Source organism: Amblyomma maculatum, chromosome 1 (assembly GCF_055883805.1).
Source record: "Amblyomma maculatum isolate TAMU_Amacu chromosome 1, ASM5588380v1, whole genome shotgun sequence".
Taxonomy (NCBI): domain Eukaryota; kingdom Metazoa; phylum Arthropoda; class Arachnida; order Ixodida; family Ixodidae; genus Amblyomma; species Amblyomma maculatum.
This window is the reverse complement of record NC_139344.1, coordinates 258,299,143-258,325,662: the sequence shown is the minus strand read 5'-3', so window position 1 is coordinate 258,325,662 and position 26,520 is coordinate 258,299,143. Positions and strand designations below refer to the sequence as shown.

The 26,520-nt window shown below is 45.7% G+C and overlaps 2 protein-coding genes across 3 annotated transcripts; both read left to right on the top strand.

The window, feature by feature from the left end:
• Positions 1-3,327: 3,327 nt before the first annotated feature.
• On the top strand, positions 3,328-5,218 carry LOC146206312 (TWiK family of potassium channels protein 18-like). The gene is made up of 3 exons (XM_084590959.1): positions 3,328-3,863; positions 3,917-4,122; positions 4,179-5,218. Exons 1-3 carry the CDS (start codon positions 3,332-3,334, stop codon positions 4,839-4,841), a joined length of 1,401 nt encoding a protein of 466 aa, XP_084447085.1. The 5' UTR covers positions 3,328-3,331; the 3' UTR covers positions 4,842-5,218.
• Positions 5,219-5,414: 196 nt separating this feature from the next.
• Trc8 (TRC8 ring finger protein) lies at positions 5,415-26,455 on the top strand. Of its 2 annotated transcripts, XM_084590958.1 has the most exons (3): positions 5,422-5,841; positions 8,179-8,259; positions 24,712-26,455. In XM_084590958.1, exon 3 carries the CDS (start codon positions 24,732-24,734, stop codon positions 26,232-26,234), a length of 1,503 nt encoding a protein of 500 aa, XP_084447084.1. In that variant the 5' UTR covers positions 5,422-5,841; positions 8,179-8,259; positions 24,712-24,731; the 3' UTR covers positions 26,235-26,455. The 2 variants fall into 2 exon arrangements, with proteins under 2 accessions (XP_084447083.1, XP_084447084.1); XM_084590957.1 differs by lacking the exon at positions 8,179-8,259 and having other exon boundaries at positions 5,415-5,841.
• The last annotated feature ends 65 nt before the right edge of the window (positions 26,456-26,520 follow it).

The window sequence follows — 26,520 nt, the reverse complement described above, 5'->3', positions numbered from 1 at the left end:
GTGAGGAGAAAATGCTACTAGTAGAATTAACGCCTTCAGCCTGCTTCAAAATGCTCTAAAATAGCCCATAAATTGCTCCAAATACGCTCCGAAATCGGACTTTTGCTACTCCAAAGCAGCTTCAAAATAAGACATTTGCTGCTCCCGTGCCTGCTCCGAAAGGCTAGAGCCTGCTTCCACCCCTGAGGTTCTATAGTGTTCTCAATATTTTTATGTGATTACATGACATCCTTGGTCAGTGCACTAATATGCACTCACAATGGCTGTGAGTGATCAGTGAGTGTGAGTGGTCATGAACGTGAGTGCGACTGAGCGGACGAAAATGTGAATGGTCATGACTGTGAATGATGCGAACATGGTTTAGTTAGTTATATTAGGTTTTATGTCGCATAAGCAGGCTACCAAACACAAATTTAAATGTCTAGATTACTATAGTTGGCATAAAAATTGTATTTCTTGAGAAGCGTTAAAACTTTTTAAAAATGAACAAGTCCATGTCCTCCTAAAAGCAGTGCTGGATAAAATGGGATGCGTTGTTTGTAAAATAAAGTAAAATATTTTTTCCTGGGGTCTTCGTGTTCTGTGCATGTAGTTAAAATATGATTTACATTGAGCGCATCACCACAGATCGCATACAGGTTTATCTTTCTTTGTTAGTAAAAAAAAATTGTGCATAAGATGGGTGTGCCCTATACATATAGACGGCATGAGACTACTTCAATGAAGCGTCCCTAATGTTGACATGACTTCCATTCTCTTAATATGGGTTTTATGGAATGCAGCTTTTCTTCGCTATCCCAAGCAGCCTGCCGCTTGGCTGTTAGTCTTCTACATATTAATTTCATGCAGTCCTTGAGTGGCATGTTCACCAGTTTTATTTCCATGGTTTTAGCTCGTGCTGCGCATGCATCTGCTCTCTCATTATTACTAATGAGTGGACATGAGTATGAGTGGTAGTGTGAGGGGATGCCAGAGAGTTGAGTGAACCAGGTAACGTGGTAAGCCGCACAAGGACTGGAGCGCATATATATATATATATATATATATATATATATATATATATATATATATATATATATTCCTTGGGCAGCCAGCCAGAAATCAGAAGGGGCAGCAAGGCAGAGATAAATACGGCTTTTGTAAGGCGCCTTAAGTCGCCCTCGCAGTAGGTAAGTGAGTCACTGCAGCGCTGCGCGGATAGCTTTAATAAAAAAAAAAAAATGAAGTTGGTTCCCGAAATTTGCGTACGTTGCTTGTCGTTTTGCGACAAATAAATAAGATGAATACAAGAGAATGCATTGCCGGTAGTAATTCACTACCGAAATTCAGTGACTTCTCGTTCACGGCGATTGAGCAACCCATTGTGTAGAGCGAATTAAGGGTGTGTCGCCAGCCGGTTGCTGTATATATATAAAAAAAGAAAAAAAAAAGCTTTTGGATATCCCCTCTTGGAGTACTCTGTTGCCCGCGAATTCGCTCAGCGTGTGAAATGCGGCCTTGCCACAACTTGAACCATCATGGGCGCAAGAATTAAGCGCCCGCGATATAGAGCATGGGGCCAGGCTTTGCGTTGCGGTAGACAAGGGTCCCAAGGCAGGTACACCCAGCTCCGGCGAACTGTATCAAACATTATTTTTCTGTTATTTTGCTCAGAAAAAAAAAAAAAACGAAAACGTATCGGCACTTATTCTGAACCATCTGCAGGCGCATAGAGAGGGTGGAAAAGAGGGAGGCTTGAGAGGACAACGGGGTTCCTTGATGCATCTACATCGAATCCACACGGAACTAAATGTCAGTCGTTGTTTTTTGAACAGCAACCCGGTCATCATCATCATCAGCCTGATTATACCCACTGCAGGGCGAAGGCCTCTCCCATATTTCTCCACTTAACCCGGTGCCAGCTGCATCCACTTGACCCCTGCGAACTTCTTAATCTCATCCACCCATCTAACTTTCTGCCGCCCCCTGCTACGCTTTCCTTCCCTTGGAATCCAGTTTGTTACCCTCAGCGACCATCGGTTATCCTCTCTTCGCACTGCATGTCCTGCCCATGTCCATTTCTTCTTCTTAATTTCCACTAGAATGTCGGTAACTTGAGTTATTTCTCTGACCCACTCTGCACGCTTCCTATCTCTTAATGTTACCCCTACCATTTTTCGTTCCATAGCCCTCTGGGTTGTCCTCAACTTAAGTAGAACTCTCTTGGTTAGCCTCCACGTTTCAGCCCCATAGGTGAGTACAGGCAACCCGTGATGATCGAAAAAGATGGCGATCAAACCATGCAGTTAGGCTTGCGGTGTGTGGCCAAACTTTTGCGATTTTTTTCTTTTACGGAATCCAGCATCAACAAAGGGAAAGAAAGCTGTTCTGAAATTCTTGTGAATGATAGTACCAAATAAAGTCTCAACCTTCCCAAAATTGCAATCATCACTTGAAAACAAACCGGAAAGGTCCTGCTGGTCAAGCTTGAGAATGTCCCCAGGATGTGTTATAGAGGAGGACAGACTCGAAACGACACTAAAAAAAAAATTCTAAAGAAGCAGACTCCAAACTTCCTGGCGATGTATAGTGTCACCTGGGAGCATTTAGCGTGGTGACACCGGAACCAGGGACAAATTTAATAAGGAGAGGCTTCCAAGGAGCAGTATAAATACACATTTTTTTTTCTTTTTGTTTTGACAAAAAAAAAAAAAAACAAGAAAAAAAGGAAGAAATACATGGTTCAGACGTGATCGGCCCCCTCTACCCTCAATCGCCCCAAAAGCGAAGTCTCGATCTACAAATCCGCCTCTGAACGGAATTCGCCTAAAAAGTTAATATCGCTCATTTCCACACCACGAATGAACTGAGTCAGCTTAAGCGCCAAGAGAGCTTCGATACCGCACAGGCCTGCCACTGAGCCGGTGACCTTCGTTTTGGTGGGTGAGGAGCGGCAGGAGAGACATGATTTTCGGCACCAGTCAGCGCTAAAGATTCCAAATACTCCATTGCCCTTGGAACAATAAGAAGCGGAACAACAAAGTGGAAGAAAGGCGGATTTCCTGCACCACTATTGCCCGCCCGGAGACGCCAAGGACCAAGGTTGGGCGCTCATTTCAGGCTCGGGGCTGAACTGTTCTGCAGGCGGCAAGACGTTTGGCCGACAAAGGGTGACCGCAGGTGGGACCGATGATGCGGAAGAGGCCAGCGCGCGGTCCACCTGGGCCGCGGCGCTGGCGTGGCGGCTATTTTAGGGGGGGGGAGGCCCGCTTGGCTGCGGCCCAGCTGCTTGGGGGCGCCCGGTCTGCGCCCGATTTGGGCAGCCGCTCCCAGCGGGGCAGCAGAGGCGAACATGTCGTCGCGGAGCCCGTCGCCCCGAGCGGGCCGGCGGCCCGCGTTTCTCAGCCAGCCGTCGGTGATCAGCTGGCAGTCGGACCCAACGAGGCCGCCCCAGTACCTGATCCTCAATCCCATGCACATTGTGAACCTGACGGCCGACAAGACACGCAGCTGTGCCGTCCGTGCTGCCCAGAGTATCAAGGCGTTCAGCCAACGTTGGTTCTCGCACATCCTTTTGCTGCTCGTGCTGCTCGCGTATGCGGCTATGGGCGCCGCGCTCTTCCAGCTCATCGAGGGCCCCTTCGAGGACAAGCAGAAGCAGACCATCCTGAACGCACGCCAGTACATCATCGAGGACCTGGTGCTGGCCCAGCGCACGCTTTCTGTGGCCGGTTTCCGGCGGCACGCACTGCGACGCCTTCGCGAGTTCGAGACGCAGGTACGCGTGCTCGAGGACGAGGCACGCATCGTGAGCCACTCGGAGAAAAAGATCTGGTCCTTCTGGGGGGCACTCTTCTACTGCGGCACCGTTTTCACCACCATCGGTGAGTGCATGCGCCGCAGCGGCGGAGCGCGACCTACATTCCGGATGTCGCAGGCTACGGGAACATCGCCCCGAGCACGATGGCTGGCATGGCGGTGACCATCCTGTACGCCTTCATCGGAATACCCTTGCTGCTCATGGTTCTCGCCGACTTGGGCAAGCTGTTCACGCGCGGCATCAAATGGCTCTTCCTGTCGCTGCGCCAGCTCTTCCGCACGGGCCGCTGCGGCAAGCACAAGACGAAAGCGCCGCCGCCGCAGGTACGTGACACTCGCTTTGAGTCCCTCTGTGCCACAACAGGGGTTTTCTCTCGCAGCTCCAGTACGTCGCTTTCGTGTGGCGCAAGGTCAACGACACCATGGCTTATGTTCCGTACCCGGCTTACCTAAAGCCGGAGCCCACCACGCCGACTGGCGAAGAGGGCGCCGAGGAAGTGAGCAAGGCGGCTAGCGAAGAGGAACTCGTCATCGACGACCAGTTCAATCTGCCCGTATCGCTGGCTCTGCTTTTGCTCTCCATCTACATGACAGTGGGAGCCTGCATCTTCACGATTTGGGAGTCGTGGAATTTCTTCGAAGCCTTCTACTTCGTCTTCATTTCCATGAGCACGATTGGATTTGGTGACTACGTCCCTGACCACCCCATGTTCATGATGGCCACCTTCATCTATCTGCTCTTCGGCCTTGCACTGACTTCCATGTGCATCAATGTTGTGCAGGAGAAGCTTTCTGCCATATTTGAGAGGGCTAGGATGCAGTTGGGGACCACCATCGGCTTCGACGCCATGGTGATAGACCAAGACCGCAAAGAGCCCCTGGAAACAGATATCAACGAGGCAGTGGCTAAGGACGCCATCGCCAAAGAAGCCATTGCGAAGGGGCTGGCTGCTCAAGAAGCCGCGGTCAAGAGCGCTACAGAGATGGCAACCACGAATGACGTCTCGACTAAAAATAGCAGCCAGCATAAAGAGCCTACCTGAACAACCTGTCCAGAATAAATTGCGCACACAACAGGCTCTCGGACTAGCCATGCGTAACCACGTGTCAATGCATTGAGGCATGGCATGAGAGATGCGTGCAAGAGTTCGCCGTGATGACACGTGACAGCACCAGGAGCTCACCGCGGTGTTGCAGTGCAGAGCTGCAAGCGATCAACAGCCGCGCAGTGCCCACTACTGCTCACACCTGGCCTAGTACATTACGCCAGACTGCGCCGCGGGCGGATTTTATCCCAGCCACTCTGCATCTGTTGATCCGTAGCTACTGCACCAGCTTTATCCTGAGTGTTCTTAACATTAATATCGTATTCAGAACTTTAGATGTTAAAATTACATCTACAGAGCTGAATACAGTCACTCTTTGATGATGCATTGAACGACTTTCTGAGAAATATTCGCGCCCATGCTATGTTAAAAACTGCATGAGCGGCGCTTTTAAGCACTGCTAAAAATATATATATATGTTTTAGGTACAGTACAGTCCCGCCCACAATTTTGTTGCCCCTTTTGCTGTGCACGCGGTGTCATCGGTGTGGCGTTGTCGGCGTTGCGTCGCTGTCGTCGCCGTTTCCTGGTCTCTACAGCCACTCTGAGGTTTTCACGTCGTAGGTCGTAACGCGGTCAGTCTGCGCGGTTACTGTGCATGATCGTGGAGAGTTTCAATGATCGTGGAGAGTTTCAATGTGCGATGCATTTTTTCGGTGCTTGAGCTTACTGTGTCTGCTTAAAAGAATTATGTCGGTTCGAGGACGGATTTGGGCCGTCCTCGACGTCATCCTGAGAGTGCCACCGTTGTTTGTGATGGACGCCGTTCTGAGCTGCAGTTTGGGACTTCGATATGACAGTGGGGCTGTTACACCTGGTGTCGATACAATAAAAGACAACAGTGACGGAAGCAATTCGTCCAGTGCGGTGCATGAGAACGACGTCTTTACACACTTCGACCTATCAACATTGTTGTGGTCATTTGTCTACCTGCAAGGTAAGGCACCTGCGTTTCTGCAATCTGTAGCTCGCTTAAGAGTGTACAGGGTCTTGAATGTTTGAGGGCCGGGTTTTAAAAGAATCCTATGCGAAGTCTACTGCACTATTCGAGCTGAAATGACGTTCACAGAGTAGTAAAATATGGTCTTCGTTATTTTATAAGTGATTCAACATCGATGCTTACCTAGATTTTCCGGAATCGATGAAAATCTGCTCTCAGCGGCGTGCACAATTTTCACAGGAGAGAGTCAAAAAGCTGCTTTGACATGGTGCGCCATCTGTCGAGCAGCGAGGCAAGCGCTCCAATGGCCGGGATGGCGCTTGCCTCGCTGCTCGACAGATGGCGCACCATGTCAAAGCAGCTTTTTGACTCTCTCCTGTGAAAATTGTGCACGCCGCTGAGAGCAGATTTTCATCGATTCCGGAAAGTCTAGGAAAGTATCGATGTTGAATCACTTATAAAATAACGTAGACCATATTTTGCTACTCTGTGAACGTCATTTCAGCTCGAATAGTGCAGTAGACTTCGCATAGGATTCTTTTAAATCCCGGCCTCAAATATTCAAGACCCTGTACAAACAGCCCTGTGTGTGCGTGTACGAGACTTGATTATACCTGTTCACAATCTGTCAACTGCTAGTTGGTATTTGGTTTACGGCATTAGTCCGATTTTATTTTAGCGAAAAAAAGTATTCAGTTGTAAAGCGAAGCGCTTTCTGAACAAGCTGGCAATCCAGGCCCCGGAGACAGCCGCGAACACTGCGATCGAGCGCGAACTTAGTAAATAAGAATAGGCTGGAAACTTCTGTTGGGTTTGTTACTTGCCCAGGATAGCACGTTCTAGCTTGATTTGTGTTTAAAAAAAAAAAAAAAAAGAGCTTGCCCACTTTTATTGCATTGCAAGGCACGCGCGTCCGCACCTTTTTAATAGTGAAATCTAGCACAGCAGTTGGTGTTGTGCACAAGTAGCCCAACAACAGTTTTTGGGCACTTGATTTTTTTCTTGATACCACGTAACAAAGGTAGTTGACAGCTATTTGGTTAAACGTCTTCAATCAATTACGGAATGTTAACTATACTCCATGGCTGCTATTTTCGCCAGCGTTGAAAAAATGCCGCTACCTTACTGAACATTTCGCTTGGTGCGTAAGGTTTGTGTCATTTGATGGCATAATTAAACAAAAAAAGAATCGGCCTAACAAACTAGAGCCGTTAAATTCAGTGAAAGCGCAGTACCAAAAAAAAACAAACACCAGTGGTGTTCACGTCGCTAGTTTTTGGTATCGCTCTTGGGGTTAGCCACGAGTTAGCATCAGGCTCGGAAATTTGGCGCGGATGACACGAGGCGACGCCAGGGCGACCGGCGATATGTATCGAAATAGCCATGGGAATAGCTTACTTATCAGGTCAAGGGCGAAACAGGTGGCGTATGTACTTGCATACAGCCAGCTGGTCAAGCAACACCTGAATCCCGAACCCTCGTGCAGGGTGTACTCGGGGTGCAAATGTCGTTTTTGCGGTACCTGGTGTATCAATGTAACAGCCTACTGCTGTTTCGCCTTCTTGTGTCTCAAAGTAAATTTGTCACCACAGCACCTCAGTCATCATTGTAGAAACCCTGGCTATTCAAAATTGTGTCGGTGTACAGACCGGACGTCGGCGCTCGTGGAACAGTGATACTTACTCGGGGGTTACGTCATATTATTTCCATAGAGGCGAAAATGGAGAACGCCCACGTACTCGCGATTCGGCGCACATTAGCGAAAATTAAGTGGCCGAAATTACTCCAAAAGCCTTGGCTCGCAAAAAACAATCGGCGTGGGTTTTGATCCAGGACTCGCTGCATGCGATTGAGATTTAGTAATGCTCTGTGTATTTCATGTGCCCAGAACTAGGCTTTACATGCGCATTTCGGGCTGCATGCAAAAACATTTTTTTTTTTTTTTTGTATAGTAATGCGATCCTCGAAATTTTCACAGGGGGTGTACTATCGGGGATATTATCTACGTCATTTCAGAAGTGATTAAGGTCTATATGCTCAATGAAGTCACATCTGTTCACTGCTATTAAAGCTTATAATAAAGAACACAAATTCGAGTTTCTTCACAAGTATGATATCTATTGGGAAGTGTTTCTGACTCACATCTGAGACTTTTTTTTGAACTGTAATTTTTGAACTTACTTTTAATGGAGCACATTTTTGAGCCAACCAGTCGTCATATAAGCAGTGTGAGGGCATGAACTACTTCAACTCGTACTGCTTCATTTGGTTGTCTACTCATATGCTTGTGAAGTTGAAAGCACATCTATATATAATGCTTTGTTATAAATTCAGGAGACCTGTGCATCGAATTCAAAGCACATGCTAGACAACACTGAGGAGGTAAACCCCTGGAGAAAGCACTTTAACAAATAGGTATCTAAGTTCTTGAAATTATTGCATTTTCCTTTTCTGCATCTCATATACATGAGGAAAACATTTGTGTGCTTTAAGCGCAATTTTATCTTGTTTTGTAGCATTGACGTGCATCAAATGTAGCCGAAACTTTCATCACCATCTTGTTGGCAAATTGCAGCATAAGTATGACATAGCTGATGTCCAACATACTTTTCAAATATGCATGTTTTGAAGCTCAGTATGTGCAATGCACAACAAACTTAGTGATATGTTTGCCACAATCCTTAACTTTTTCGTTGCCACGAGAAAATGGCCGTTTTTCATTGGTCTCGGAAGATATTTTTTTGCCAGTACAAATAATACTGCAGCACACATTGCAGCATACAAATTGTACATAATGGAATGAAATGCTCTTTTCAAAAACATAAGTTACAAGGCAAAGAAATTATTAGGGAACACACAAAAAATTGGAAAAGTGCTATTTTTGTGGCAAGTTGATAAAAATAAGATAAAAAGGCATATCTACTGACGCATTAATAAAAAAGAACAATTAGAATATATGTGTTGAAAATCAATGACCCAGAAACACTGTGTAAGAAAATTAACTATCTCTACAGCCCCGTTCTTTAGCTACATAGAAAAACTACAGGTGGAAACAGCCTCATTTCTCATGACATGTGATAAAGGAGTTACTGGTTTTTGTGAGGCACCAAACCAAAACTGGTGCAAACTGGCTGTAAAGGCCGGGTATATACATGTTGGACATGCGCCTTCAGGAATGCGTTTTCTTGGAATAAAACAATCTGGACTCGGAGTCAAAATTCACTAATGAATAGCTGGCGCCATTTTTGGGTAGTCATCACTACTCAACGCCGTTGGGTAACAAATTCGACAATATGATTTGATATTTGATGTTAGTTTGATGTTAATGCTGCAATACCATAAGTGGCAGGTTTTTTTGTTTTTTTTTCAGGCACGGCCACCACACTCCCTTTCACAACAACACATGCACGTTAGTTCTGAAAAAGGACCATCAAAAATCAAAACGTCGCTAGAAAGGGAAAATTTAAGCTGCTTCTACAAGTGTAGTGCCTAGACTGGTTGGTGATTGGTGCACGAGAAAGGGCCTCGCTACTTAGTTGCCCGCCCGTTACAAAGCGTGCAGCCAACACATCCAATCCAATCTAACAGTTCCAAAATGTCGAAATCGGCTATTTAAAGTATTGATCACAGGTGATCAGTTTGAATAGGCATGGTAACGAAAGAGTTAAACAGGTTTCAGTGAGGGACTCATATTGAAAAGAATAAAGCACTTTGTTTAAAGAGAGTGAAATATATAAATATTGGGTTTTAAGCTAATGGATAAAACCTAAAACAACGAAACACATTTATGCTTGCCTGGCAGCAGGACCATTTGTGTCATTTTTCTGAAGTGCAACATTATGAATAGTTTAGTATTTAAAAGATGGCAAGCCTTGGTGTGGGTTGCAGGTATCCAGTAGTCACTGAGGTATACAGGCATACAATGAGGTGGACTCCTGTGGCTTTATTGATGTTCCAAAGCTCCAAATTGTGAGCCTGGATGCCCTGCCTTGCCATCTGGAGCTTTTGGCGCATCGACGCGGGACTGAAAAATGTTTGCCTTACATACTTCTGCTTCGTATGTAAGGCACACATAGGCCTGGAACCTGTTGTGAAATGTATGACTTGTAATGCACTGATAGTGGCTTTACTGTGGCTTGTGTTTGACAGCAATATGTTGTAATACTCGGTACGAGCATGCAAGGCTGCTTCATAAAATACCACCCTTTTGAAGTGCCAGCATGGGGAGTACAGAATCTGTTGGCACCAACACTAACAGTAGCTGTATACACTGAGCATGTGAAGTCACTCGTGTTGAAGCCTTGCATGAACCCTGCCGGGGTGGCACAGTGGTTACGGTGCTCGACTACTGTCCTTAAGGATGCAGAATTGAATCCCAGCCTCGACGGCCGCTTTTCGGTTGAGGCGAAAAGCAAGGCACCTGTGTGCTGTGCGATGTCAGCGCACGTTAAAGAACCCCAGGTGGTCGAAGTGTTCGGAGTCCTCCACTACGGCATCTCTCATATGGCGCATTCGGTTGGAGGGATGAGAGCAGAGGCGCCAAGCAGTACAGAGCAGTACAGGAGCACGCCGAGCAAGGGTGTAACTTGCCTCCCACGGGAACGCTCTCTGCGTGTCGAGAGCAGAGCGCCACAACCATGTGACCGCACTTCTCTTCCCAGCATTCACCGCCTGCCCACAGTGGCGGCAGTTGCAACCCGAGGAGAGGCCAACGCTCCGAGTAGAACCGCTTGTTTTGTATGCCTTTGTTCTCACAGTGCAGCGATCTGCCTCCTTTGGCCCTTTCGACGCCAGCAGCGACTCTCAAACATGCATACAGCACCTGAGCAATGCTTTCCGCTCGCCGAGCGCCGACACTTTGAAGCCGCCATTTTGAGCGTCGCCTGCCGACTCGAGAGAGAAAAAAAAAAAGATGGTGCGGATATGACGCTTTATGCTATGCGACTTCCTCTACTCTCGCTTTAGATGAGGGAGCAGCCGGGAGTGCACTCGGGTGCTCTCAGCGGAGGAAAAGCCCTCCTCCTCTACCATTGGAAGCCAGTGATTTTACTCTTGCTCTCCCACTGGAGGGTGCCCACTTGTCTGAGAGCACTTTCGAAGTGCTCTCGAGTGCGCCTGCTCTCCCACTCGAATTCGCCAATAGCCTGAGTCGCTTAGAGATGTTGAACCACTCGAGCCAACCAAACCAAGCCTTGCATGACAACGAAAGCTTGAAAATTCATTCACTTTTTTTAACTAAGAATTAAGTAATTGTGACTAATGAGCACATTTAGTTATTTATTTATTGATTTATTAATACCACAAAGGCCCCGTTAAAGGGTTATAACATGAGGGGGTGGTTGTCGAGTACATGAATCATTCGATGGATGATCTGAAGGTTGATGGTGCATTAGTTGCAGCATTTCTTGAATTCTTAAATAAATGATTATTTAAATTTCACTTCATTATGCATTGGACATGCTAGTCTATCTTACCCTTTGCTGGTTTGAACAAATGTGCAGCCTAGCCAAGTTGGTGTTTAGAAGTCTTTGAGCCAGCCAGCACAAGCATGAAATTTGCCATCACCAGCGTGATCTTACCCTTTGCTGGTTTGAACAAATGTGCAGCCTAGCCAAGTTGGTGTTTAGAAGTCTTTGAGGCAGCCAGCACAAGCATGAAATTTGCTATCACCAGCGTGGCACCCTGCCACATACTCATTTGAGGTATGCTTTGTGCATTTTACTGTGGTGAGGCACATTGAATGGGCAGGCAACATTAGAGCAGAAGCCATGTGTGGGATTTGCCCTGGTGTAAATGGCGTAATGAAAATCTTTGTCAGTGATTATTTTGGCTATAGAGTTAGTGCTCTAGAGAAATGTGCCCTCTGTGGCCATGTTATTGACTTGGGGAATTTGGTGGATTGCCATAGATTGCAACTATTGCTGTGACTTCCTCTGGATGAAACGGTGAAGATCTTGAGGTAAATTTTTGTCATGAGGATGGAGAGGTTTTTATACATGGTATTAGTAATGGGCGGTAGTGGCATGACCAGTGAATCCTGTGAATATTCCCCTACAAAGTGCCACCTTGCAAAGAAGAGATCAAAGTGTTGTTCAGCATTTCCCATAGTATTTCGCTGGTCACGGGATGCTCTCTTCCTCTGATTAAACATTACAGTTTGATTTTTAGGAAAAGAAGAGCGTAGTAATTCTCAGTTTCAGCGGACGCACTAATCATGCCAAGTGGTTCACTGGGGGGAGCGCTTGATGATTCAGATCACGAGCTTGGAGGCTAGATTTCAATGTAGGCAGAATGCACAATACCCTTATTGTGCAATACAAATGCACATTAAATATGATTGAAATTGTCTAGAACCTTCTACTGCCACGACTCTTTATCTGTTGCTTCTTTCATTCCCTCACGACACTGCTCTGAGACATGAGGCAGGTACTGCACCTTTCCTCTCCTCAAGACCAATTGTCAGCAATACCACAATGTTAGACAGAAGTGAAAGGTAGACGTGAGAAATGCGTGCCGTTGTGGAGGGTTGTGCATAAATTTTTACCCACAGGGGTCCTTTAAAATGCATTGACATGGCACAGCACATAAGTGTCTGACATTTTTCCTCTATCATACACAGTCACCGCACTTGACTACGTGAGGACCAGGTGCAAAGGCTAGCAGATAAGAGAGGGTATGAAAGGACGGTAGAAGAGCACTTGGTTTGCAGAAACTGGCTGGTGCTGTAATTCAGGAGGCGTGTTGTGGCTATCGAGCGTGGCTCGGCCTAATGGAACAGTGGGCTACGAAAGCAAGCCCATGCTTTTTTTCAGGGGACACTGATGACAAATTGAAGCTGGCCAGTGTCGATGGGTGACAACTTAATTTATCTTTTTTTTTTTTTTCTAAATATCACGACTACCAACTGCGTCATACAGCCACTAGGTCTGCATTTATTCATCTCAAGCTAGCAAGATTTCTTGGCCTGAGGTAGTGTGCCCATATTCCAATGGGAAGGCCCTTGTTTAGTTCCCACCCTATCTAAGCTCGAAATTATTTCCTTTTGGTTATGCGAAGCTTCAGGAGAAATTTAGCGTCAATCTGAACATCTTTTACCTTTTTCTGACCTGTGAGGTCACGTGGGCCAAGAGGCCCTTTCGAATATGGCACCATTTGCAGACTGCTTTTCGGGGTTACGACATTACTGTCTTGCTTCAGCAATCTGAGGGTTTTGGTATCATCCTTTAAATATGAATGCCAGGCTTCGTTGCTCATGAGTCATACGAGGCTTTTGCCTTAAAACATGGTAGTACAGGCGCCGCCATCACCGGCTGATTTTGCATATGAACTGTGCGTGTGGACACAGATTTTTTGGGTGCGGATGCCAGAGGCTATGCTGCAGTGCCATTCACTTCAATTTGGCAATCAATGCCATTCTTGGTGAGGATGTCACGAGTTTGAATCGGGTGCCAAGAAAATGTTTAAATGCATTAACACTTAGCTGCATCTTGCTGCTGGATAACAACATAATCGTATAACAGATCTTTTCTAGGAACAAAAATTGAATCAAGTCCTTAGTGTCTCTATGTTACTGTGATGACAGCAAGTTGAATTCGGTGCAAGTTTACTTTGATTAGATTAATTTTTGAGTGCCAAAGCATACTGTAGCACATTTCTACAACCTGGTGTTTCTTGAAATGTGCCGGAATTCACTTCACGGGTGCTTTTCCACTTCACCTCCATGGCAGCGGGTACTGTAATGTCATATTCAATGACGAATGACCAAATAAAACTTTATGATGAAGCTTTGCCCGTTGGACCAGTGCTTTTTGAATCTCCTGCCCTTCTCCATTGGTTGAAAGTATGACATCGCTTCAGCTAGTGCTGAAGGATGGGCAATTAAAATACTGCATAGATTCCAAAAGGAATTGTGAGATTTGGACATTCCTTACAAAATGGTCATTTATGTAAGTATATTGTGGGATGTATCCTATGTAGAAGGCTAAAGTGTAGATATACATTGGTTTTTAGTTCACATAACGCTACCTCTTCTTTCTTGATAAACTCCTTGAGAGGCTTTAGGCATGTTTTTCTTTCCAGTAAAGGCACCGTGGAAAAAAAGATGGGTGTCTAGCAACTCACTGACAGCAGTGCTCAGATAAGGTCTCCGTCCAACACAGGTGGTTCCCTCATGGTGCCTGCGTTTGTTGACCTGTATCACCATGCTCTTTCAGTACAGCTAGCTGGGGTCCGCCCTGGACATTGTCATGAGTAGACACATCTAATTTTTGTTGCACGTGTTCTTCTCTGTAATGATGCATAATACATTATACACACCTGTGTGCAAAAGTGAAGACCACACATTTTCACGAAACTGCACGCCAGCTTTTTGAGACTGTGAAGCAGGTACTCTACAGTTATGCATAGGGTACCCTCATTAATATGCTTGCCATCTTGCCCGAGCTATTATCACAAGTGCCTTTTTATACAGGCAAAGATTAATTATAGTGGGTCACGTGGTTTCTCCACATTTGAGCACAGGTGTACATGAATCGCTATATGGTATTCGCTTAACGCCCACTAAATAATTTATCATTGAATTTCTATTCGTGCTGTTCGGTTTCATCAACCGAATGATGGTTGCAACACGTGGTGATGAGGCATGAAAAGTTAGGGGTCTAATCCGTGCTGCACCCAGATTACCCTCTGCAGGAATGAATGCATGCATGCTATGCTATGTTTTGACCTCATACATGTACAAGGAACAACACGATTGTTGTCAGTAAAGGCACCTTTACGCAAAAGTTAGGGGTCTAATCCGTGCTGCACCCAGATTACCCTCTGCAGGAATGAATGCATGCATGCTATGCTATGTTTTGACCTCATACATGTACAAGGAACAACACGATTGTCAGTAAAGGCACCTTTACGCACTTATTTAATTACATCACTTGTTAGTATCAAGCAACTATGTATCGTGTATGACGTGTTTGCTTGGAATCATCATCTGTTATCAGCACCCCTGAGCATCCATTTGTTTCTAATTTCAGTACTTTCTAAATGTGTCGCACGTTCCATGCGATGTTGGTCTGGTGTATGCAAAGGAGGCAAACACTAATACCGCTGTCATACAGACATTTCGAAGGCCCTCGAAGCGATTGTCTATCGACTCGAAAGCCTTCAAACGCCGCCACACGGGCATTTTCAATGGAACAGCTCAGAACTCTATCGAGATCTCGAAGGCCTTCGAACGTCGCGCAAGGTTGCTAGCGCTGACCCAAGGAGTGCCACGCGCATTCTCATGCACAGCGTGGTTACGATACAAAAACTTGAACAAGCATTATTATTTTATATCTTTAATTTACGTGGTAAAATGTTAGTGTGCGTAATAATCTTTTTTTTTTTCTTAAGGCACATTATTTTTGTACTCTCTATTACTCTAACCAACGTTGACTATAACCAGTGCCACCGAGAAAAGCAAACACAATGAAAAGCGCAGCCGTATGAACGTCAATGCGTGTAAAAAACAAACAAAGCTGTCCTTTAATGACAACTAAAAACCTGCAGTTATCAAAAAAAAAAATTAACAGTTATATTTTATTTTGCATTTATAGAAAGATTTTGGTTCTTTAAGCAAAACTGAGAGCAACAATAGTAGCGCCACAAAAGTTTGGTACCAAACACCAGAACTATTTCAACAGCCTTTGAGTTTTGCCGTGTAGCAGCAGCACAACTCCTTCGAGTTCAATCGCGATTGAAAATCTCGAAGGATATCGACTCAATCGCCTTTGAAAATGACCTTGTGACTGGGGTATAACACTGGCACAATCATACTATAGTCTTTTTATACACATGACGAGCCAACCAGGCATATGAAAATCACACTCGAAGAAAGAAACACACGCTATAAGCATGTATTAACGTGTACAAGTACACTTGCAAGGAAGACTGCGAACACGTGCTCAAGTGCAAGAGAAAAACATTACAATGAATAGGCGCATTCCAAAAGCATTAAACAGCTGGAATGTTGGCAAGGAGTGTTTAGTCGCCTCTTGAGGATGTTGTTGGTTCCATGAATGGATAAATTTTCTCTCATGGCGTGATTGATATAAATCTTGCTTTCCTTCACCTGCTTTGCTGCATACAAAATTAGATCATTTTTGGCAATACTGTTATAATTGTTTTACTAATTGCAAGCTAACAGTACACGAGGAAGTGCCCTATGCGTAAGCTTCTCTAGCCTGCATCCAGGTGGCAGGGCATGTTGGGGAAGGTATCAGTTGCTGCAGCAATTGGGTGGAGGTGGTCGCTGCAACTCATCTATGTCATTTTCATTGAACTCCTTTCTGTCTGCACATGGTAGTGATAGTGACTTAGCTGGAGATGATTGTTTTCTCGTGGTACGGATAAACGAACAGAACAGAAAAATGTAGCAATTAAATGAATTCCTGCATTCAGGAAGCTGCAATATAATCACTGATATGTTGTTTGTCATTCCGGCTCTTGTACCACGCTGGCTTGAGCGTTTTGGTTTGGTTTAAGGGGGTTAACGTCCCAAAGTGACTCAGGCTATGAGAGACGCTGTTGGAAATTTCGACCACCTGGGGTTCTTTAACGTTCACAGAGGGTTTTAGTGAATTAAATCTGCACAGCAGCAATTATATTGCAGTTTTTTTTTTATGCCTTTCGTGACCTAAACACACCCTACACACCATAGCCATTCAAAAAGAAATTCAATTATAAATAGGGGTTGGACTTTTCAGTTTAAACCAAAAAACACCGATAAAGGTATGCCAAAAGCGTTTTGAAAGGCTTGGTTTAAAACGAAAAAGATCAGTACCTTTCCATGCACACCGCAAACTCTCGATAATGGAAAAAAATTACAACAGTGTTCAATCCAGGGGCGTTACATGAGACAGTGGGATCGTTGGTGTAAGTACAGCGGTTGAGGGTTTTGAGGCATTTTTCATGGCTTCACGAATGGGGAAAGAGTGGCAGCTGTGCTTCCCGACCCTCATAAACATGTCAAGCGTCCAAGGAGGGGCACCTGCGGCAAGGCAATCACTTCGAGGGGCGAAGGATAGACCAGAGCCTTTGCAGCGCAAGTGCTTCTAGGAGATCGCGAAGACCAAAGCTTGCCAGTTTCTTGCCACGTGACACTTCTCAGACACAAGCCAAGAGAAGTGCATTTGTTTTGTAGCGAGAGCTAGATTGGCCACATTCTCGCCATTTCACCGTGCCTATCCGAAGAGCGAAGAAAGAAGAAAAAGAGAAAGAAAAAGGAAAACAAAAAGACAAAGACAAAAAGAAAGAGAATGAGAAGAATTCGTGGAAGGCGGTAGCTGTAAGGTGACATGGCCGAGCACCAACTGGACATAGGGCTTCCTGACATTACGTTTGGCAGGAGCTGCTAACTCAGGGCCTCTCCTCTCATACGGAAGGGTGATATCACAATCAGCCTGCCAAATCCCTTGTATTCACATTATCCCTATGCCACGCGGGCACATTCATACGGCTCGGTTAAGGCAGGGCTTTATATGTGGGCTGATATCGCGTCATCGCGAAGGTGAGAGTGAAAACAGAGAGTAAGAGGTGCCGTAGTGGAGGGCTTCGGACCATCGTGCACTAGAGGCTTTCGCCTTATAGCACTTCAGTGGTCAAAAGTGCCTCTTATGGCATAAATAAAGCTGAAACCATAGAGTAAACTACTATGTGCAAAAGTCATGTCTTTACACTCAAGCTGAACCTAAGCATAGCCATGCAGACAGCTCTCGCGTAACTCTAGGTTTACCCACAGGCTAAACCACAGCTAATTTTTTAAGTGATTTGGTTTACGCAAAAATTTGATCATAAATAATATTTCAGTTACTCCTTTTCTAACGTGTGAATTTGTTTTACATATCCGTTTTGTCAAAACACTAGTTTTCATCATGGCAATAGCATTTTCTTCCAGGAGCTTAGCTGTATATGTGACCAACTGTACATTAAATGAAAGTGCATAAAACAACATGCAAAAAAATTGTCAAAATGAACACTACGTCACTTTTACCTGCCCACAGATGCCTCTTATCTCACCAAAGAAAGGGGGGGGGGGGGGGGGGGAACGGAAGTTGTGCTTGCAAATAAGCACCAAACAAAAGTCAGCCGAATTCTCAGAAAATAAAAACCAAACACCAACCCCTAATTATAAATTATTAAGTGGTTGCAGAGGCATACCATGGGGTAAATCATGTGAAAAAGAAAAACACTCAAGCAAACAATTGTTGTCTATGTTCCTTTAAAGCAGGCTGGCTTAAGCACTGAAGTGAATGAACCTGTATTGGTGATTGTCGACTTTTTCTTGCCTGACATGACCATAAATGCACTTTTGACATCACAACTATCATTCAGTTGGTGCCAAAATGTCAGAGCAGAATTTAAATTAAAATTATCACTAGTAGAGAGATAATGCCTAACCCATCATTACAAAAAAGAAAACACAGAAGCAGATTTTTGTCTATGCTGCATTAACATGAATTTGAGTCCGTGTCTCGTACTGACGTTAGCGCTGTGGAGGTTTGGCAATTTGGTTCAGCCAAGGCTTTGCTGTGCGTTTGCTGTGCTGTGTGTTTGCAGCGGCTAACAACAGCAGGTGTCATACAGTCACCCTAGCATGGTCTTGGACCGAGCGGCCAATGGTTTGCAACTTTAAAGGGACAGTCTACTGACTTTTCAAATACCTTTTCCTTGCTTCATTGGAAATCTTCATTCCCAAATTAACGAGTACCCAGCTGTGGGGCTGAGAAACACGGCAGAACCATTTAAAACACCCCAGCGTGGTCTTAGACACATCGGCCAATACTTCGCGGTGTTAAAGGGACAGTCTACTGACTTTTTAAAAATTTTTTTTCTTGCTTCTTTGGAAAGCTCTTTCCGCAAATTAACGGGTACCCGGCTGTGAAGCTGAGAAACACAGCAGAACTATTTAAGACCTACTTTTTCTACATGATAAGTCTCAATTTATCACTGGCAGTCCGTGTCTGGAAACACTAGTGTCATGGGCACGACATACAGTTAGTATAGAAACTCTATGCAGCTCTATGAACACAACAACTGCTGCACCACTTAAGTCGCGTGCAGAACTTCTCACTGACTAAGATGCACAGATTGTGTAAAAAATATAATCGCGAGTACCAAAATAGAGTGTAAAAAATATAATCGCGAGTACCAAAATAGATTGAAATAGAATAAAATGAACAAATAAATTAAATAATCTCAGTGACATCTATCGCAGATACCAATAACTGTTTTGCCTATAGCATCACTGCTGATGGTAGTGCCGCTACAAGTATGGCGATGTCTTTGGTTGTGTGGTTTTCTGTTTATAGCGCATTTTAAAAGCAAACCAAGCAAAGATTAAAAAATAAAAGAAGCTGTAATTTATTAAAGAAAAACAAAGTAGGCTGTTTAAGTGGCATAGTCATAAAACGGAGTATATTCACTTCAGACACAAAACAGATGAAATGTTAGTAGCAACAAAAGGACATAGTATGGCACTACCATCTGCTAAAACCGGACTTTCCTTAACAATTTCAAATATAAGTTCCTTGTTGAACTGCGAGTTCTTCCCTCAATACTGCCACCAAGTAGCAAGATCTATTAGAATGTGCCAATATTTTTATACCCGATCTCCAGCAGCAGACTGTCCCTTTAATATAAGTCCAAGTTACGGGCCTTTTTTTCTTTTTCAAGAAGTTTGCCGCAAGGCATAAGTTGAGAAAGAGGGAATGGAATGCAGGAGATAGAAAGTTAAAAGAAGGAGTGAAGTCCAGTTTCACTAAGGTAGTCGCAGAGGTTGGCAGTGTAGTGGTTTTCCATTGTCCACTTCTTGTAATCACAATCGCAGTTCCACCGCAGGCCCACCTTCATGAGTAGCCATTTTCTAACTGGAGCCATTGCTGGGCACGTCCACAACAAGTGACGCACATCACTGATCTCAGGTGCAGCGTCACAGTGAGGGCACCTGTCAGTCACTGGCAGAGCTTAAATGAGCCTACTCCCTCCCGAAGTCAGAGATTTTGAGGGGCGGCGTCGCTGGGGAGTCACCAACACGCCAGCAGTTCACGTCTTCGGGAATGTCCCGAATGATCGCTGCCCCAACTATGGCGCGACAGAAACTAGTGCACATGCCGTTATCACGCCACTGATGACGTACAGATGGGGTCAGTGCTGCCCCTGCCCGAATCCGGCGCACTGATACCTCCTCCTGCCGAGCAAGACTACGGGGGAGAGGGTGCGAACACGGAGGAATGAGAGCACGTGTTTGCTGGCGCAAAACTTGTGAATCGGAAACGTGGGACAGGAACGGATCTGGGGGAAGAAGGAAAGGTGGTAGGTCGCCTGATGTGTTAATAATGTGTGTCATAGCATTTGCTTGAATGTTATGTGTGTGTGTTATGTGCATGGACTCTTACATTTGTTCATAGGAGGTGGTGCATGTCCTGAATTTTTCTTTTGTGTATTAGGCCTCGATTTTGAAGAATATGAAATGAAACAGTTCCCTGTTATGTACTGTCACACGGAATTGCCACATTAAATCGCCGGGAAAGTTGGTAATTTATTCATAGCAAACACCTGCTGATTTTATCAGTGGAAACGTAAGCAGTACCTGGCTTTTGGTCTAGGGCAGATATGATTTGCGTGGTGACGCTGAGGTGGCTGGCTGTCATCTTTAAGCCTTTAAATGCCTAGAAAACTTGTTCGCTTTCAGCAGAGGGAATAGGTGTTCACACATCTGCTTCCAAATATTGCAGTGATTCATGTCACCTGGTGCCGCACAGTTAGAAAAGTAACCTTATCCAAAAAAGTGTAAAAATCATAATATGGTGCTTCCTTGGAGCTGAATAAATGTCATTTACAACTTGGGCTCAGCATTGTTGACCCACATAGGAAAGGGTAAAGTGAAAATTTTGAAATTTTTGGAAGGCTGTATATGTTTTGAACTTAAATTACTTAAATTCTCAGAGATCTTGACGAAAAAACTGAAAACACAGCAAGACTTTTGGGCAGCGTGTCCTAGTGACTTGAGAGCAGAACACATGGCCCAACTTGTCTGCAGTTGCCAGAGTGATAATTTGACTAGAAATGCATGCCGTTGGTCATTTTAGATTTTTTTTTTTCCCCCGAAGCTTTGCATTGATGTTCAGGTGATCACATATGTGTAAGTAATGTGAGAAAATTTCGCCATTCTACTCTGTCTGCTCAACGATTGACTGGCTTATTTTTCTCGTTCAAAAAGCTATATCAATTTCTTCTATGACATCAAAAACTCTCTGCTTACTTGCACGTACGCATTTGCACTGGTGCATATCTGTGCGATATAGGATGTTCTTATGATTGATTTTAAAAGAGATCAATGGTGGCTGTGCCGAATACAATATTCATGACATTTCATATTCCTTCTTGGTGTAAGATACAGTGCACCGCCACAAACTGTTTGGCGACCCCATTCCCCGCAAGCTTCGTGCGCTAATGTCACATGAAGATATGGCAGCTGCTAACAGTGAGACAGAGGCAGTTGTGAAAATCTAGGAACAGATACAATGAGGGGAAAAAAAAAAATAAAAAAAAACCTTCTGGCCATTTCATGCTAAAATCTGCCAGGTTCTCCGTAAGGCTTGTCTTAAAACTAAATTGAACCAAAAGGTCCCGAGACCCCACTCGCCTATTCTTCGTGGAAAAGAAAGCGGCGCATGCCCCTTATTGCATAAACTGTGGACAGGCGCCACATAGGGATGACATCGCAAGTGCTTGAAAGAATGGGGACACAGGAGGGCACAGACAAGGATGAGCGCTACACCGCAACAACACTGCAAGTGTTTTATGCACATCTGCTTGCACTGGAGTCAAGGCAGCGACCTTGTCTTTCTCCGTCCTCGTTTTTCCAAGCACTTATATACTATGTCATTTATGCACTGCTCAATCTTCCACCCTTCTGAACTTCTCGATGGCTCGAAGGCAGCTATTGAAAGTAGTAGTACCACCCACACCTAACTTCAAACTGAGGAATGTAGACATGCAAATGAAAGAGAGGAAGGGTTGTCCAGTGTCTTGCGTGCTCTTGAAGGGAACGATGTTCATCCTAAGTTCATGCAGATTAGGGAACTATGACTTTTTGTTGCAGCAAGGAATGTGTACTGTCTTGGGATATTCCCTTTTTGGTTGACTTGAGTTGGCAAACAAGACAGATGATGAAGCTGACTCATCAAGTTGGCATGCATTTTTGGAACAGGCTGAAATTTAGGGGGCCGGTGGGTCGCATGAAACAAAACGGTACTTAAGCTGACTCGTGCTTTCGGAACAAAGGCTGTCAATGCACACACGCAGGTGGCAGCTGAAGTGCTGATGATGCAATGCTGAAACTAGTTAGTTTAAGCATTATCATAGCCCAGTCTACAGTCGCCTTACCATGATCTGCTACCATGTTCAGTGTACCACTACCACTGGCCTCCAAAGCATATGCGCAGATGGTCCTGAAGGCACAAATGCCTCCACACCTGGTGTTGAGGCACCTGTGCTGCAGAACCCCGGAGGTGCAGCAACGCCACTACTGAATGGGTTTCTGCTTCTGTGTGTTTGCTGTGTTCTGTTAAGACGCTTTGCCCTATCTATATTCTTAAGCAAATCATGTACGACTTAGTCTGCACTGATATGGTATATGTTGGTTTATTTTTTCACTTTTGCTCAGCCTTTTACACAAAGGTCAATCATATACTACAATCCGTCCTTAAATCTGTAGTGTATGCTATGTCACGAGGTCAAGGTTGCAGTTTTTCAGTTTTCACCAATGCCTGTCTTAGCCATCTGTTCAATGACTTTGTTGTGTCTAAATATATCTGGACAAAAGAGGTTTGTATATCTTGTGCTCCTGTTGGTGGTCTTCGTACTCGGGATCACTTTGTACTAACTAAAGCACCCAGTAGATATGGCTATGGCAAGTGCCTTCAGAAGTGTTATATGCCACATGTCTTTAACCAAGCAACTACCGTAATATTCCCGCAAATGTCCCCACCGGTGCAAGCCTCCCCACTCAACTTCACTGCTAATTTCACATTTCCGTGGCATTCCGAAAACCTACCCACACCCCATTCCGTGCCGCGTATTGCCAAACCATATCCCGTAGGAGCACTCGAGCAGACGACGCTCTGTCGTGTGATTTGTCGGCAGGTGGCGCATGAGTAGCGGAAATATTGTCAAAAGGAATAAGAGCGCATTTAAAGGCAGCCGCTCGTGTTGTTTCTGTGGCGCATTATATTAATACTTAATACTACTTATCTCTGCATAGAAAGCATCTGTTCGTATCCCATGAGTGTACGTTTTCTGAATGTTTTTTACAATTAACAAAATTAAAAATATTACTAACAAGTGTTTTGGTTTTTTTTCTTTTTTTTTTTTTCCATTTAGGCCCCATTATGTGATTCTTTTGGTTCTTGGTAGCCTAAACACCAGCCGTGAACAGAGCCACGAGGCGACGGTATGACAATGGTTAACACTATGCAATTACCTTCACTATTATTATTTCCTACCTTCAGTGAGTGTATGTTACCTTTAAGTTTTGTTCAGAGTGAGTGTATGTTACCTTTAGGTTGCATTCAGAAACACCTTTCAGTAACAATCGCTGTTTTTACTCGCTGAGAGCGCCGTCTGCTCGAGTGCTCCTATGCGATATGGTTCGGCAATACGCGTCCCGTGCCACCCACCTCACAAGAATTAAATCCAATTGCAACTCTCAGTAACATCACAAACACAGCACCCGTACGGCACCGACTCGCCCGAATGTGCACAGGCTCGAAGGTGGTTGGCTGGTGGCGGATGACTGCTGTAAGCAAGACATCCAATGCATACGACCCAAAGAGCAGATGGCAGATGTTAAGGTGGAAGCTTGGCACCACGGTGCAAGTGGCTGGAGCTGGTGTGACATAAAACAGTTGCTAACATATTTAAATAGAACGCCGAGAGACATTGGCAGCTGACACTTCTAAGACCGATCAGAGGTGAATAATGTTAAATCCATGTGCATTGTGTCGTGGCCATCTTGAATTTCAGTAGAGTTCAGAAAAAGCCCCCCCCCCCACACTTTTACCATTATTTTGGCACGTGAGGTAGGGCGCGCTTGCTTGGAATATTACAGTAAAGAAAGCTTTTTAATCAACACTTGTAATAAGAAATTGTTCCTGGTTACATTATGCTATTCATCACTGTTCACTTGTTGATGGCATGTTGTTGTTTTTAAGGAATTGAAAATGTTTTGTTTCTGTTGTGTCTGTCTTTGCGACAGTGTTTATCAGGTGCCTTGGCTGCTGCCGGGCGCTGCGACTAAAGCCTTGCATGGCTTCGGCAGACCCGCATTTGTATCAAGTACTCAAATTACTATTATTACTCTCTTGGTCGCTTCCTGATACCAAACTCTGATATGGGTCTGGCCATGGCAGCCGCAACGCTATAACACCTGTGTGCCATGCTGTATGTCAGTGCAGGTTATAAAACTCAAAGGGTCGGAAATCAGCCAGATCCCTCTATCTCTCCTTTCTCTCCAACCCTCTCTATGCAGTTAATTAATGTGCTCGTTACTGCAGTTGCTACGCAGTTTACTCAGACAAGCACGACTGGGCCAACATACTCTTCCAAGCGCTGATTCAGCTGGACTTGTGCAACTTTTAGACTTGCATATAGCCTAAAGCCACGAGAAAACCTGTACATTAGCCCAGCGGGCTGGCAGCAATTGCCCAGAATGTACTTAGTCGAGTCAGGTCAGAAGTGACGGCATAACTGCACCCGTATGAGTCTGTGATATGTTGATCAATAGGAGAAGGGCTAATTGACAAGCCCTTATCTCCTGGGGGTGTGCAGCTTTCCTAGGTGCGCTGGTGATGGCGGTGCTACAGATGCCCCAGCTGCTGCACGTCTACCTCTGGCTGAGTTCGTTGGGTGCCGTGCTCTGGTCGTACGTTTGCAACCGGGAGCTGGTGCGCTACGCTGAAGCCCTGTCGCACGATGGCAGTCTGCTGCTTGAACTGCTGCGGCTAGAGCCCGGTGCATTGCTGCGCACGGGCGCCAACTATGCGCTGCAGCTGCTACTGGCACTGCTGCTGTCTGCTGGCCGGGGCCCCCGGGCTACAGCCGCTATGGCGCTCACCCTGCTGGCACCCACCGTGGCCAGTGTGTGCCTGCTACCAGCTAGCCCACTGGCATCTGCGATAGCCGCGCAGCTACTGCTCGTGGCACCTGCACTGCGCCGTGCGCCGCCGGTGCTGGCCCGAGCGATGGGACGTGCACGGGCACTGCTGGGCCAGGTGGGTGGCCAGGCGCTGCTGGAGGCCCACTGGGCGCGACTGCGGGCCCCGCTTGTGCTGCGTGTCTTCTGGGCGCTGCGTGTGGCAGCGCACGCAGCCCTGCTGCCACCGCATCTGCCCTTGGCCCAGGCACTGGCGCAGGTGGCTGCACGTGGTTGCGATACGAGTGTGGCACTATTGGGCATGGCCAGCGTGGTAGCCGCCCTGGCGCGGCTGACAGCAGCTGCAGCGCGACGTCTGCTGCTGCTAGAGGGTAGTCCAGAGCGCAACCTGGCAACTGTAGCCGGCCTCCTGTTCCTGGTCCTGGCACTCCAGACGGGTCTCACAGGCCTCGACCCGCCGCGCCGCCTAGCCCGGCTGGTGCGAAACCTCTGCTTGCTGGCCACGGCGGTGCTGCACTTTGTGCAGGGCATGCTGGGCCCACTGTTGGTGTCGCTGGGTGCCTCGCGGAGTGGGTCGCGCCAACGGCACGCACGAGCACTGGGCCTCAGCTTGGCACTTGCAGTTTGCCCCTGCACACTGCTTGCCTACCTGTGGACACACCAGCCAATCAGCACCTGGCTGCTGGCCGTGAGCGCGTTCAGCGCGGAGCTCGTTGTCAAGGTGGTCATCTCGCTGCTTATCTACTTGCTCTTTCTGGCGGATGCTCGTCGCGAGACCATGTGGGAGCCACTGGACGACTATGTGTACTATCTTCGGGCCACGGGCAGTGTCCTCGAGTTTCTGTTTGGAGTCTTTCTTCTTTTGAATGGAGCCTGGATATTCGTATTTGAGTCACGTGGTACCATACGTGCTTTCATGATGTGTTTCCATGCATACTTCAACATATGGCAGCAAGCTAAGGCTGGCTGGAAAGCTTGTGCACGGCGAAGAGCCGCCCTCTACAAACTGCACTCACTACCAGAGGCAACAAGCCAACAATTGCGTGAATTAGATGATGTGTGTACTATATGTTTTCAAGAACTGCAGACAGCAAGAGTGACTCGATGTCGCCATTTTTTTCACAGTGCTTGTCTTCGGAAGTGGCTTTATGTGCGCGACATGTGCCCACTTTGTCACAGCACACTGTATCATCAGTAAGGACTACAAAAGCTGGTTTCCTATGGAACAGTTTATTCAATGGTAGTCACAGTGACTTGTCATGCACTTTGTGCTGGTTCAGATGTTTAGCTTAGCTGCTTGGTAGGCAAATTTATTTTTCAACATTTTTATTGTGTTCATAAAACTCATTCAGCCCAGTGGCTTGCTGGGCTAACTTTTAAACATTCTCATTATACTAGTTTGTCCTGTATTCAGCCTAGCTGCTTGCTAGCCTAATTTATTCTGAACATTTTATTATGCTGGTTAAACTTAAATTCAGCCTAGC

Excerpts from the sequence above, each read along its gene's own strand:
- LOC146206312 (XM_084590959.1), top strand. The coding sequence starts at position 3,332 with ATGTCGTCGCGGAGCCCGTCGCCCCGAGCGGGCCGGCGGCCCGCGTTT. Across the intron at positions 3,864-3,916 it reads CACCGTTTTCACCACCATCG|GCTACGGGAACATCGCCCCG; the intron begins GTGAGTGCATGC and ends CGGATGTCGCAG. Across the intron at positions 4,123-4,178 it reads CGAAAGCGCCGCCGCCGCAG|CTCCAGTACGTCGCTTTCGT; the intron begins GTACGTGACACT and ends TTTCTCTCGCAG.
- Trc8 (XM_084590957.1), top strand. The coding sequence starts at position 5,541 with ATGTGCGATGCATTTTTTCGGTGCTTGAGCTTACTGTGTCTGCTTAAA. Across the intron at positions 5,842-24,711 it reads GTCATTTGTCTACCTGCAAG|CTTTCCTAGGTGCGCTGGTG; the intron begins GTAAGGCACCTG and ends GGGGGTGTGCAG.